We start from the raw sequence: 14,584 nt of genomic DNA on the forward strand, positions 1-14,584 counted from the left end.
GACTTTTGAAGTCTGAAGCTTCTCCCTGCCCAAGATTCCTTCCTCATCGCTTTATGTTGCAAAGACATTACCCCCAATACTTGGTTTGCACTTCTGACTTCACCTTGGAATTTGCTTCCCAGTCTTACCAAACTGATACAATCACTCACTCATTTCAGAACCTCTCCAGCTTTAGCACTTGGTACAGGTACATAGGTGTCGCAGAGTCACACTCATGTCCACTCACTCCTTCAGGCATCCATCCATCCATCCATCCAGCTACCCACCCATCCACCCATCCATCCGTCCGTCCATCCACCCACCCTCCCATCCATCTATCCATCCATCCATCCATTCACTCACCCACCCATCCATCCATCCGGCCGGCCATCTGTCCATCCACCCATCCATCCGTCCATTCCTGCAATGCTTACTTGGCACCTTCCAGGTATCAGATATCATTCTCAGGGAAATAGGCACAGAGACAAGGTGTTCAATGCTTGCCCTCAGTATTTCAGCAAGTCTTACCTAGCTGTGGTTGTCTTGGGTCACCACAGAGCAGACCCCCACCCCACCCCCACTGACCAGTGCAGGGAGGGCAGCCATGCTATCTGTCCACTTACAGGATGCCTGATCCCCATTGGTCTTCAGCGCAATGTCGTTTCTCTCCTGACGCCCCTTGGTTCCTGACACTTCTTCCATCTTGTGAATCTCCGACAAGCAGAGTTTGGGGTTATAGTGGAAAAAGAGTTTCCCCTGAGAGATGGTGAGGTTGTGTTTGTTCCAATCCCATAGCTGCCTTAGGTTCTGGTTGTCCAAGGCGTAGAAGGAGTAGTTCCTAAAGAAACACACACATCAAGTCACTCAACGCCCATCTGCACCAACTAACTCCAAGATGGCGGCAACAGGTCTGGGGTGCGTCTGTGTTCAGTGCTAAACCCGGGTCCTATCATGTACTTGGCACATGCTCGGTAAGCATTGGTGAGTGGGGAGAGAGAGGACGTGGAGGAAGTCTCTATGACCAGGAAGGTGTCTAAGCTTGGTCCCTAAGGGAGGGAGGGTGAGATGGTTATGGATTGAGATACTGGTTTTGCACAGGGCAAGGAATGAAGAAATGGAAACTAAGTGCAGTGTGGGCCTGCCAGGGAGAGCAGAAAGGTCTGCTCTGGCCCGAGAGGACACAGGAAGCAGGCTAGAAAGGCTAACATGGGCCAATGCCTCTGGAATACTGCGTGCTAGACTGCGTGACCCGCCTCGATTGGCAGAGGAAGACTGTGGATGGTTCTAGAACAGCTCAGTGACTTGATTCAACCTGTTCTTTCCAACCATTAGTGGACTACTCTGTCTGCAATGGATGGGATAAGGAAGTGTCGAGACCTGCTCTGTCCAATTCATCAGCTACGGGTGGTTCTTGAGCTACTGAAATGTGGCTATCAGAACTGTTGTCATTGCTGGTTTCTGACTCATGGTGACCCCATGCACTGCCATCCCCAATAGCCGCTGCAGGTAGGACCACTGTGATCCACAGGGTTCTCATGGGCTGATTTTTGAAAGTAGTTTGCCAGACCTTTCTTCCTGATCTTAGTCTGTTCAGTATTATAGCAACATGCAAGCCTCCACTGACATTCAGGTTGTGGCTGTGTATGAGATGAGCTGGCTGGGGATCAAATTCACGTCTCTTGCAGGGAAAGCAAGAACACTAATGAACATATTACTGCCTCTAAATGTCTCTAATTCACAAAACTTGTTGAGTTTGTGGCACTGGGCACACATACCCTACTTCCAGGGTCTCTCCTCGAATGACACGAAGCTTTCGGAAGAAGGAAAGGGAAACCAGAGCGTAGGAGCGGCGGATTTTGAGATACCCCGAAATCTCTTCAATGAGTCCAAGGTTGGCCTCTAGCTCAGATGCCAGGTTGTCTAGGGAAAAATAGAGAATATTCAGTGAGTTTCTAAAGAAATATTTTCACCATCCCATAATCCACAGTGAGGAGTCAACCTTAAAAAACAATTAAACGACATATAAAAACCCCAACAACCCAAAACCTGTTTCCATCAAGTCAATTCTGAGTCAAGAGGGACCCTAGAGAGCTGAGTATATGGCCCCATTGGGCTTCCAAAGCGGCCACCTTTACGGGAGCAGACCGTCATGGCTTTCTCCCATGGAGTCATTCAGTTAGCAGTTAGTTGCTTACTGATGGCATCACCAGGGCTCCTTGGAGTCAACCTACAGGCAGCAAATGAGTTCCACGTGCTCTGCTCAAAACCCACCGTGCTCAGAAGGCAACAGAAGTCCTCACCGTGGGCTTTGTCACTGCTCTCAGTTCCCATGAAGTCGGTTGGCTCTGACTCACGCTGCCCAGCCCTGCGGCGGTCTCACGACTGTTGGCATGGCTGAGCCCACGTGTCTGGCCACTGTGTCTTAAGAGTGCCTTCCCACCGAGAGGGGGCTCATCTGCCAGCACTATTATCAGACAATACTCTGTTGTGACTCACTGAGTTCTCATTGGCTGAGTTTCAGAAGTAGATGACCAGGCCTTTCTTCCTAGTCTCTCTTAATCTGGAAGCTCTGCTGAAACGTGTCCAGCAACATGGGTGACCCTGCTGGTGTTGCAAATACCAGTGCTGTAGCTTCCAGCATCAGAGCAACATTAACAAACGGACACTGCACTGGCCACTGGTGTTTTGGCCACTACCAGATCTTTTACTGCACACTGGCTCGGATATTTGTAAGATCTGCCTCAGGAAGGGCTTTGCCTTGTTCACTGTGAGTATTTAACAAATATTTGCAGGTTCAAAAGACATTTGTTGTTGTTGTTAAGTGCCGTCGAGTCGGTTCTGACCCATAGTGACCCTGTATAGGGTTTCCAAGGAGCGACTGGTGAGCTTGAACCGCCAACCTTGTGGTTCAAATTGACTTTGCAGTCCAGCACATTAACCCACAGTGCCACACCATAAGTCCATTAAATAGACATAAGCGATGCTTTTTTACCCGAGATGGTCTTTTTTTTCAAAATAAAGAAAAAGGAGGGGCAGAAAAAAGTTAAACTTTGGCACTGTGGTTGAAACGACAGGTTTCCTTAAAAGTGGTCCACAGAGCCCGACAACAGGACTGTGGCTTGGGAACCGACAGTGACAATTGTACCCCATGGCGAAGGGCACCAACGGCACTGAAGTGGATGTGTGGAAAATGTCGAAGTGGCAATTACCTTGCTATATAATGTTGTGACCACACACACACACACACACACGCACAAAAGCAAATTTCTAGATGGTCAAAATCCAAACATGGAGAAACAGAAGCCTGGGGGGTGGAGGGGGCAGGTTTAGGACGAAGCTGTTGATTCCTGGTTTTGAAACAAATCCTTCCTGGAGTCCAACAAACAGGGGTGGGGGGCCAGTGACGCATGCTGCTGAAAGCCTCTGAGTAACTCAGGGACTCTGTGAGCGCCAGGTTCTTTGTCCTGGGAGCATCGGAGTCCCTGGGAGGTAGGTGTAAGTGGGTATGTACTCGTTGCTAAATGAAAGGTTGACGGTTTGCACTGACCTAGAGGTACCTCAGAAGAAAGAACTGACAATCTGTTTCTGAAAGACCACACCTTGAAAGCCCCGTGGAGTCGTCCTACTCTGTACACCTGGGGTCACCAATTCTTCAGGGGAGGCAGCCCAGTTACGGAGTGGCTCTTGGTTTGACTGTTTTCCTCCTGGGGACAGTGGAGCCCAGCACGGTCCCAACTGCCCCTCCATCCACCTGCCCACCCAGCCCTTGCCCTAGGACTCACTGCCCCCTCGGATGTTGACAATCAGACTCCCGTTGACCACGGTGCACCCTCGGAGTTCCTGGGCGGATGTCACTGAGTCGATAGTCTTCTCGCCCTCCAGGACTTGGCAAATCTTGGGGCAGGGACCCAGGCATGGAGAGCACAGGAGGCTGAGGAAAGAACACAGTCACAGCGGTCAGGGTGGACCTTGTAGGGTGGTGCACGAAATCCCCCCACCCCTGACCTGGCAGTCAGCATTCTAGGTGGCCAGACTAAGATTTCAACCCCAGCTCCTGTGGCATTCAGGGCTGGAACCTTCTCTTTAGTAAGGGACCATCCTGTTAGTTGTAGGATGTGAGTACCATTCCTAGCATCCTCCTACTCCATGTCAATAACACCCACCTACTCCCCCACTGCAGTTGTGACAACCACAAATGTCTTCAGACGTGGCCTGATATCCCCTAGGGGTGCCAACCATCCCTTGGCAAGAATCGCTGCCCTAAAGAGAGATTTATGTGTCACAGAACCTCTAGCATTTCTGGAAGTCAGGGGCTCCCACTTTCACCTCTAAGTGACCAGACTCAGCTAAACAAAACGTAGTTCATCCCTACGAGGGTAAGTAAAGGATTGCTACTAAGGCTCCAGTTCATACAGGCATGGGTTTACTACAAACGTGTGTAAACAAGTCTCTGATCAGTGCATGGAGTAATACACCTGTCTTAGTCTCCTTAAAGCACTTCCCAAATGAAAAACGTCCAATCAAAACAGTAGCTTCTTTCCGAGGGGATCTGCTGGGCCTTTCAATTCAAAGCAGAAGATTATTATGGTGACTGTATCTGGGGACCATTCCAAAGGAGTCATTGTGATCGATTTTCTCCAAGGATACAGGATGATCACAGGGGCTTATTAGGAAGAAGCTTTAGGAAAACGGAAAATTGCATTGGTGAGGAAAACTGTCAGGGATTGTTTGCCATCACGACAATGCACCTGCTTGTTCTTCACAGGTAGCAAGGCTAATCCTATGAGAATTTCACTGGGAAACATTACCCCAGCCATCCTGCAGTCCTGATCTTGGTCCTTCAGACATTTTTTTGTCCCCTGAACTCAAAAGAATGGTGAAAAGGAACACAATTCAAGTCGCCTGAGGATGCTAAAACTACTGCTCTGACGTGGTGTAAATCAAAGAGTGAAGAATTCTTCGGGGAAGGGCTGTTGGGGGGTGGTGGTGGTGATGTCTGCCACTGAGTCAGTTCCGACTCATAGTGACCCTGTATTGGGGTTTCCAAGGCTGTACATCTCTCCCAGAGATGGATGGACGGTTAGAGATGTGGAAACAGTGCCTTCAGGAGTGTTAGACACCGAGATGGCAGGTATGTTGAGACAGAATCACTTCACACTTCGATATTTCTGTTTAATCCAGGATTCTTTGATTTTTGACTTGCCTTTGTACAATGGGATACTATTCAGCCATAACGAGGAATGAAGTCCTCATGCGCACCACACCATGAGTGAACCTTGACTATACGCTGAGCGAAGTCAGTCAGTCACAAAGGGACAAGTAATGTCTGATCTCACGTATATGAAGTATCTAGCACAGGCAAGTGCATGGGCAGCAGAGTTATTGCTGGCTACAGAGGCAGGTGGGAGCAAGGAAAGGGCAAGTCTTAGCTGAGGAGACACTGAGTTTCTGTGAACAGTGGACGGATAATTTGGAAATTAAGTATCATCGAGTGGGTTCTGACTCATAGTGAGCCTGTATAGGGTTTCCAAGGGAGCGGATGGTGGGTTTGAACTGCCAACCTTGTGGTTAGCAGTGCAGTGCTGATCCGATAGCGCCACACAGTGGTGATGGATGCACAACGATGAACCCAGTCAGTGCCTCTACCCATGAAAGATTCTGGAACTGGCAAACGTTTTGCTACATATCCTTTCACCATCAAACCATTATTAAAAGATAATAAATAGTACTACAGTCTTTCACAAAGCAAAATTAAAGCCTCAGAAGGAAAAATATAAAATTTCTTTTTAAGACCTTGTCAAAGCCTTGTCACAGTGAGTCACGGCTAGCATCCTCCACACCACCCTCTTCTACTTGGTGAGGAGAAACTCCAAGTGTTGGGTTTGCAAGAAACACCGTCCGTTCACTTCCTAAGGGGTCTACTCCACGGGCCACGAGGGTATCAGCAATGTCATCAATGGAACTGGTTTCCACCAAGTCGACTCCAATGTTCCATGAAATGTGCTCCATGGGGTTTTCACAGTTGTGACTTTTGGAAATCGACTGACTGCCAGGTCTTTCTTCTGAGGTACCTGTGGGTGGAGCTGAACTGCCAACCTTTTTTTTTTTTTTTTTTTTTTTATGAGCAGCCGAGAGCGCTAGGCCTTTACACCACTCAGTGACCCAGCGCCAAAGGAGATCCCTGCATTTCTTAGTTATCAGGACGGAGCTCCAGGGTATTAGTATACATGGTTCAGCACTTAACCACCAGCTGAAAGGTTAGCGGTTTGAATCTACCTAGAGGTGCTGCAGAAGAAAGTCCTGGAGATCTACTTCCCTAAGATTACTGTTGATGTTTGATGCACAGTGACCCCACATGACAGTGGTGGCTGGTGACTGTGTGCCATGGACTTGGTTCCGACCCATAGCGAACCTGTACAGGGTTTCCGAGGCTGTAAATCTTTATGGGATCACAATGCCTCATCTTTCTCCCACGAAGCAGCTGGTAGTTTCGAACTGCTGACTTTGAGGTTCGCAGCCCAATTCATAACCACTACGCTACCAGAATCACCATGGAGTGATGGGTGGGTTTGAACTGCCATTGGTATCCAAGTGTTTAAACCTTGTGCCACCAGGACGACCCTTGGTGAGCTGACAGGCACCGTATAGTGGCGTGCAGTTCTGCTAGGAAGCAGGTGAGGTCACTATGAGTCAGGACTGACGAGACGTTAACTCGGTAATTTTTCTTGGTTTTATTTGTCGGGAAGGAAAACACCACTGATTTAAAACATATATATTTTATTGTGTTTTCGGTGAACATTTACACAGCACAGTAGGTTCCCATTTAACAATTTTGACACAAATTGTTTTGTGATTTTGGTTACATTTTCCATATTGTGGCTCCAAACCCCCAAAGCCACTTCCGTTGAGTTGTGTCTGACTCATTGTGACCCTGTGTTGGGTTTCTAAGGCTGTGAATCTTGGCAGGGACAGACGGCCTTATCTTTTTTCCTTGGAACGGCTGGTGGGTTTGAACCATCGACCACACAGTTAGCAGCCTAATGCCTAACCCATAGCACTACCAGGGCTCAATACATTGTGGCTACATTCTCATTATTTCCAAAACTTCAGTCCCAACGTTATAAACAGATTTGTTCCTAATTGGGTCTTTGAAAAAAAAGGGAACTTTTTTTATTGTGGTTTGAGTGAAAGTTTACAGAGCAAATCTGTGTTCCATACAAGAAAATGTACACATTTGTTTGTTCTGTGTCATTGAGTACAGTCGCTACAATGTAACAACGCTCTTCCTACTTCCTCCCTGTGTTTTCCATTCCATTCTATCCCTTCCTGCCTTCTGAGCTTTAGCCCTTGACAAATGCTGCCCTTTTGCTCTATGATTGATAGTTCTAAGGAGCGCCGACCTCTGTGATGTTATTGTTCATCTTACAGGCCTGTCTATTGTTTGGCGGAAAAGTTGAGCCGGCTCGGTTCCAGGCTTGGAGGGTGACTAAGGGCTACAGTCTCGGGTTCCACCGGTCTCTATCTATCTAACCCATGAGCCTAGTCTTCTGATTTTTCTTCTGCAGAAAATACCATTAGTTCAAAGCTAATGTCTTATTATTAGCCTTGCCACTAAATTGAGCTAATTAATGTCTTTTAAACAAAAGTATCACTGTTTTGTTGTTAATTGCCTTCCTGTCAGCAATGAACTGACTCATAGTGATCTTGTAGAGAGTTTCTGAGAGCAGCTGGTGGGTTTGAACCACTGACCTTTTGGTCAGCAGTCCAATGCTTATTCTACAGTGCCACACCAGGGCTCACTAGCAGACATTAATGTTGTGTTTCTGACTCAGAGAGACCCTATGAGTATAGGGTTTCTGAGGAGCAGCTGGTGGGTTTAAACTACCAACCTCGTGCAGAAGACATTAATAGCTACTCTTTATTCCAAACATAAACATGAAAAAACAGAAACGAATCCCAAGAAACAGAATCCTTTTTCCAACCTTACTGATGAACTGGCAAAAAACAGCTCCGTCTGGAGGGCAATGGTGATTTATAGTGGTCTATTTTTAGCCAACAAAAGGCGCTTGATAGGCTTTTATCAAAAACGAGTAAGACAAAACGTATCGTACTCACAGGTTTCGCCCACGGCGGGAGAGAGGTTCCCAAGCCCCGAAATAAAGGCTGTTTTCCTTCCCGCCCTCTCCACCCAGGGAAATGAAATTTCCCGCCAGAACATACTGGCGTGGTTAGTTTCTCAGGCCCGAGAGGAAGGCTTTCTACGGGGCAGGTCAGTTGCCAGGCCCTCGGACAAGCGTCCGTTTCCGATTTTGTTTGGGGGTGTTTTGTTTCCGTAAACCTCTCAACACAAAAACCAGGAAACAGATTTTTAAACTCGGTTACGACCCTGAGACACCGAAATAGCTCCTTGAAGAAGCTCCGGGCATGAACAAAACGGTCTCCAGGGCAGGTGGAAAGCTGATTCACCTCCGCGGGGGGGAAAAGACTGCTTTCTCACCCAAATGATCGGAAATGGTTTGGCGGCCAACCGTCCTTCAAAAACAACACAGCCCTGGGAAGGATGTGGAAGAAGGGCGCTTCCTCCTGGAGACAGGGCACCCGGGTTAATGCACAGGGGAAAACACCAAACGTGCGGGCAGTCCAGTCTACACGGGGGCGGGGGTCTGGGGGGAGCTGAGGACCTGATGGCTTAGAAACATACTGCAGTGTACTGATGAGGAGGGCACTTCTCTATGCTGCGGACACGCACCAGCTAAGGGGGCACTGGGAAATGTATTAACCACATTTATGGTTCTCACAACTTTGGGGGTCAACTGAGTTGGTGGAGACCATGGATGCTTTCTGCTTGACACCACCTCAGACAATGATTTGACCCCAAATGTCTGCAGTATTGAGGCAGAGAATCCTTGTGTTAATTATTTTTTGTGGGGGAACAGTTCCATTCCTGCTCACCCTCTGTTGTTGTTGGTGTTAGGGGCCTTCAAGTCAGTTCCGACTCACAGCAATCCTGTATAGGGTTTCCAAGGAGCAACTGATTGGGTTTGAACTTCCAACCTTGTGGTTAACAGTCCAGTGCTTATCCCAAGCACCACACTCTCCAGCTGAATAAATTCCCAATGGGTTGGATGGTGGGCACCAGAGCAAGTGAGCCCCCCACCCTTCCCCATTCAGTGTGTGTGTTTAACTGTGGGCAGCATGCTAGGACTTTGGAAGGTACTGATTGTTGTTGTTGTTAGGTGCCATTGAGTCAGTACCGACACATAGCAACCTTACGTACGCTATGACAGAACAACAGAACGAAACACTGCCCGGTCTTGTGCCGACTTCACAATCATTGCCACACTTCAGCTCGTTGCTGAACCAAATCCATCTCACGGGGGGTCTTCTCCTTTTATGCTGCCTCTCCACTTTACCAACCATGATGTTCTTCTCCAGCAACTGGTCCCTTCTGATAGATAAGAGATGAGGTCCGGCCATCCTGGCTTCTAAGGAGCACTCTGACTGCACTTCTTCCAACACAGATTGGTTTGTTCTTTTGACAGTCCATGGTACCTTGAATATTCTCCTCCAACACCAGAGCTCAAATGCATCAATTCTTCTACAGTCTTCCTGATTAGGAATCCCCTAATCCTGTCAGTCTCAATTGAGGACTATGGGTGACATCTGGGAATATCTGTGATGGCCATGACTTTGGGGGTACAACTGGTACTGAGTGTGTGGAAGCCAGGGATGCTGCTCAACACCCCATCTCAGAGAATGGCCCAGTGAACCCATCAGCAGTGTGTGGAAGAGATGCAGGGTCAGGGAATGGGTTTCAGGATTCCATCCACTGTGGCTGCTTGACAGATTAGCTCAGACACTAGTGGTGTGTTCTTGACCAGAGTCGGGGCCCCAGCAGGCACAGTGGGGATGAAGATGGACAGAGGAAGCTGTCAAATTGTGGCATCCATAACAAGCCACCCAGCCCTCCTACGGGCAGGAGACACAGTCCCCAGGCACTGTGGATTCTAAGGAAGGCAGTTGGCCTTGGGTGCCACTCTGCATGGGGTCCAGCCCCTTATCAGTAGCAGGTCCAAAGGCCCTGTCCAGAGTCTGGATCCAGGACATCTCTGTAGGACCAGCCCTGCTTCAAAGTCCCTCGGGGGGTGACCAGATACAGCACCACAGCTGGTGGTGCCCAACTTGGCTTCCCGGAGGAGCTCTTCCCAGGAATCGTTGCCAAGATGCTCCCCTCCACCCTCCTGCTGAAGACCTTGATCGTAGAGGCTACTTCCAGAGGCCAGCCCCAACACAAAGCCTTGGGTGGTGGACTGTACCCATTCCAGACCCACTGCCGGTGAGCTGATTCTAAGTTGCAGTGACCGTGTCAGACACAGTAGAAGTGCCTCGTAGGATTTCCGAGGCAGTCACCTTTACAGGTGCAGACTGCCACATCTTCCTCCCCGGGGGCAGTTGGTGAGCTCGAACAGCCGACCTTCGACCTTCGGCTTAGCTGATGGGTGATTTAACTACTGCGCCCCCAGGGCAGGGACTGTACCCCTTCAATTGCTTCCTGACTGGCCCGTTTGTTGTTGTTGTTGTTGTTGGCTGCCATCAAATCCAACTACAAATAAAACATTGCATGATGGGATCCGGACCGGGTCATTGGGATCTTATAGGGTTTTCACTGGCTGATTTCCCAAAGTGGATCACCAGGCGTTTCTTCCTATTCTGTCTTCATCTGGAAGCCCTGCTGAAATCTGTTCCGCATCTTAGCAACACGCAAGCCTCCATTGACAGACAGATGGTGGCTGCGTGTGAGGCATTCGCTGGGAATTGAACCCGGGTCTCCACCCACTGGACCACCACTGCTTCCAGTCCCAGCCAGGTTAGGAAGCAGCTAAATGTGGATAGTCAGAGGTGTCTGATGTTTTAAAGTCCAGGGGATGAGATCGGGAAAGGGCCTGAGTTCTGCGTCCAAGAAGGAAGCAGCGTCTTGAAGGAGTGGTGAGCTCTGAGATGAAGGTGGTCAGGGTGGTCCTCGTGTAGAAGCCAGAATTGCAGACCCTGGGGAACCAGGTAAGATCTGCCCCGCCACCCTGTTGCATCAACAATGATGAGCGCCCGCCCCACGCCCGCAACTCCAGTCTTGTCACTCTGCTAGATCAGGGCCCAGGTGAGTCAAATCTAGCCCACTCTCTGCTTTTTTCAAGTTCTCTTTGGGCAAAGACACTGCCATGTGTTTACATACTGCCTGTGGCTGCTTCTATGCTATGGTGGGCTGTGCCAAGTGGTTGCGACCAGACTGTGTGGCTCGTAACCCCAAATATATCTAACAGCTGGCTCTTTATAGAAAAAGCTTGCCAGTGCCTGACCTAAAACCGAGGGCCAAGGAGAAAATATCTGCGAGAACCTGGTGATGCAAATAGTTAACGTGTTCAGCTGCTATTTGAAACATGGGCAGTTTTGGTGGTTCAGAAGAAAGGCTAGTGATCAAGCCCGGGGAAAAAACCAAAAACAAGCCCGAACACTGTAAGCTCTATGGAGCACAGTTCTGCTCTGATGCATGTGGGGGTGTCGCGAGTCGGCATCAACTCACTGGCACCCAGAACTGATACTGAGGGAGCCTCCCTCACTTGTAACCCATCAACTCAGGAGTTTACACACAGATCTAAGCTGCTCGCTCCCCTCTCCCTCAGGACTTACTTGGTGGAATTCATGGTGTATCCTGAGGGGCACTCGGAGACACACTTGTTGTTGTGAATGACGTACTGGTGGCATCCCTGCTTTCGGGAGCTCTTGCATTTGTTGTGGAGGTCCTGGCAGAAGCTGAAGTTCACGCAGCGCCAGTCCTGGAACTGATAGTACGAAGGTGGACAGGCCTCCACACAGCGGCCGTCCAGGTAGAAATTGCGGCAGGCTATGCACTTGGTGGGGTCATCTGGCTCGGTGCAGTTGCCCAGACATTCGCTGTGGCAGCACATGCCTTCAGCAGTGCAGCCGTGGGACTTGCAGATGGTGGGACAGACTGCAGGGAAACAGAAAACACAGTGGGTCAGCGGCTCTGCCCCTGCAAGAGTGTGCACGGGTGGCAATCCTGGAAGGTTCCCTGGTGGCCCACAGAGCTCCATTGGGCTGAGGAGGGAAAGCTAAGCAAAATACTAACAGTAATTGTCACCACTTAATGCTAGGCATATCCCGTAAACTCATTAAGTCCCAAACCAGGGACTGTATTGGACCACCTGAGACTGCATTGGACCACCTGAGACAGGTCCCCGGGTGCTGCAGATGATCTACATGTGGCTACTAACCTAAAGGGTGTGAACCCACTAGAAGCACCTCAGAAGAAAGGCCTGGTAATCAACTTTCACAAAAATGGCAGCCAAGAAAACCCTGTGGAAAACAGTTCTGCTCTGACATACGACAGAGTGCCATGAGTCAGAACTGACTCAGCCACAGTGGGTTTGGTTTTGGGTTTTTAAAGGAGGGAGAAGAGACCCTGATCTGTGGCCTATATCAGTTTGTCACACTGTGGTGGCTTGTATGTTGCTGTGATTCTAGAAGCTAGGCTATTGGTATTTCAAGTACCAACAGGGTCACCCAGGGTGGACAGGTTTCAGTGGACCTTCCTGACTGAGACAGACTAGGAAGAAATGCCTGGAGATCTGCTTTCAAATATTCATCAGTAAAACCCTTCTCAATCAGAGCAGAGTGTCACCTGACATTCTACTGGAAGATGAGCTTCCTAGGTTGGAGGGCACTTGAAATACACAATGGTTACAACCATGATCTCAAGCAGACTATCCCATCAGGAAAATGGCGAAGGACTGGAGCTGACAACAAACTGATGTCATCAAACCCAAAGCTGGCAAAAGACACAGTTTTTATTGGCAAGTGCCGTCAAGTCGGTTCCAACTCATAGTGACCCTGTATAGGGTTTCCGAGGAGTGACTGGTGGGTTTGAACCTTCACCATATGGTTCAAATTGACCTTGCAGTCCAGTGCATTATCTTAGAGTGCAACAGTAGGACTCCAAAGATACAGTGCTGTTGTTGTTGTTGTTAAATGGCATTGACTTTGAGGTTGAGTGCATTATCCTAAGGTGCCACACCAGAATTCCAAATATACAGTTGTTGTAAAGTGCCGTCGAGTCAATTCCAACCCATAGAGACCCTGTAAGTGTTTCTGAGGAGCAGCTGGTGAGCTCGAACCACCTACCTTGCAGTTCAAATGGCTTTGCAAGTCTGACGCATTAACCCACAGTGCCACACCAGGATTCCAAAGATACAGTAGCACACCATTATATAGTATTTCCACCATACAGATACAAAAATAGCAAGATGATCATACAAGTATATATAAATGTACAATGTAGAACGATCATTACGGAATGGTAAGTTTTGAGTACTCGTTACATTTGTTTTGAAAATAGCAAATACAATTTATGCTAATACAATTTAATTTTTAATAGCTTGCTGTTGTTAAGTGCCATCTAGTTGGGTCAGGGTTTCTGAAGCTATCGATATTTGTGGAAACAGAAAGTCTCATCTTCCTCTTACAGAATGGCTGGTGGGCTTGAACTGCCTACCTTGTGGTTCACAGTTCAATCATAGCAACTGTGTTGAATAACCAGCTTATAAGTTTCCTGGAACTGTCATCGTGGGCTGTGGCCAGTGGACTCCATCAGGCCCCTCACCAAGTGTTATGTCTGTTACACCCATTGGCTAAGACACTGTTCCCAATATTGCAGTGACTGTGTGGTTAAGATGATGGCAGACCTGGCCTCCCAGGTCGCATGGTCCAGTGGAGGAGACACATTACTCCTTTGAACACACTAGCACCGCTGCATGCTGCAGAACCCACTCTGACTCAATGGTAACCCTGTGTGTAATGAGTAGAGCTGCGCTTTATAGGGTTTTCAGTAACTTATTTTACTCCAGGCTTTCTTCCAAGGTGCCTCTGGGTGGACCCGAACTGTCAATCTTTCAACGTTCGCTGCTGAATGCATACCAGCCAGCGACCCCTGGTGGCGCCACAGTTAAGTGCTCAACTGTTAACTGAAAGTTGGCAGTTGGAACCCACCCAGTGACTCCATGGTAGAAACGACCCAGTGGGCTGCTTCCAGAAAGATCACAGCCGAGAAACCTTGTGGGGAAGTCCCAGTCTGTCACCTGGGTCCATTATCAGTTGAAATTGATTCCAAAGTATCCAGTAACAACCATCTCCCTCCCAATCTGTTTGCTGTGGTTACCTCCCATTGAGTTGGCCCTTAATTCCTGGGGACTTGGGGCACAGAGAATAAAACACTGCCCAGTCCTGCACCATCCCAGCCATCAGTTATGGACTGAACTGCTGTGACCCAGAGTCTTCATTCACTAATTTTCAGAAGGAGATCATCAGGCTGTGAGTGAACTAGGAATCATTTAAAAAGGTCTCTCTGCCCCCATCCTTATTTGATGGGTTTAGATGTTTATAGTATAATCATATTTTTCATGTTGCTACACGGTCTTTGTAAGTATCACTGTGATAATCTCCCTGTTGTTAGAGTTAAATGTTCTAGTTTCATACAGACTCGGTAAGACAAATTACAGAGGCACAGGTAAGAAGCGTTTTAAGATTTTAGATA

General features: G+C 48.5%; 1 protein-coding gene across 1 annotated transcript in view; it reads right to left on the reverse strand.

The window, feature by feature from the left end:
• Positions 1-14,584, reverse strand: part of INSR (insulin receptor) — a gene marked incomplete at its 5' end in the record, with an annotated part of 136,902 nt that overhangs the window by 45,376 nt on the left and 76,942 nt on the right. The window contains 4 exons of the mRNA XM_006877480.1: positions 603-817; positions 1,755-1,899; positions 3,762-3,910; positions 11,665-11,986. Of these exons, the coding sequence (XP_006877542.1) occupies positions 603-817; positions 1,755-1,899; positions 3,762-3,910; positions 11,665-11,986 (831 nt within the window). The remainder of the gene's footprint in view (positions 1-602; positions 818-1,754; positions 1,900-3,761; positions 3,911-11,664; positions 11,987-14,584) is intronic.

This window comes from Chrysochloris asiatica, unplaced genomic scaffold, assembly GCF_000296735.1.
Source record: "Chrysochloris asiatica unplaced genomic scaffold, ChrAsi1.0 scaffold00514, whole genome shotgun sequence".
Lineage (NCBI taxonomy): Eukaryota > Metazoa > Chordata > Mammalia > Afrosoricida > Chrysochloridae > Chrysochloris > Chrysochloris asiatica.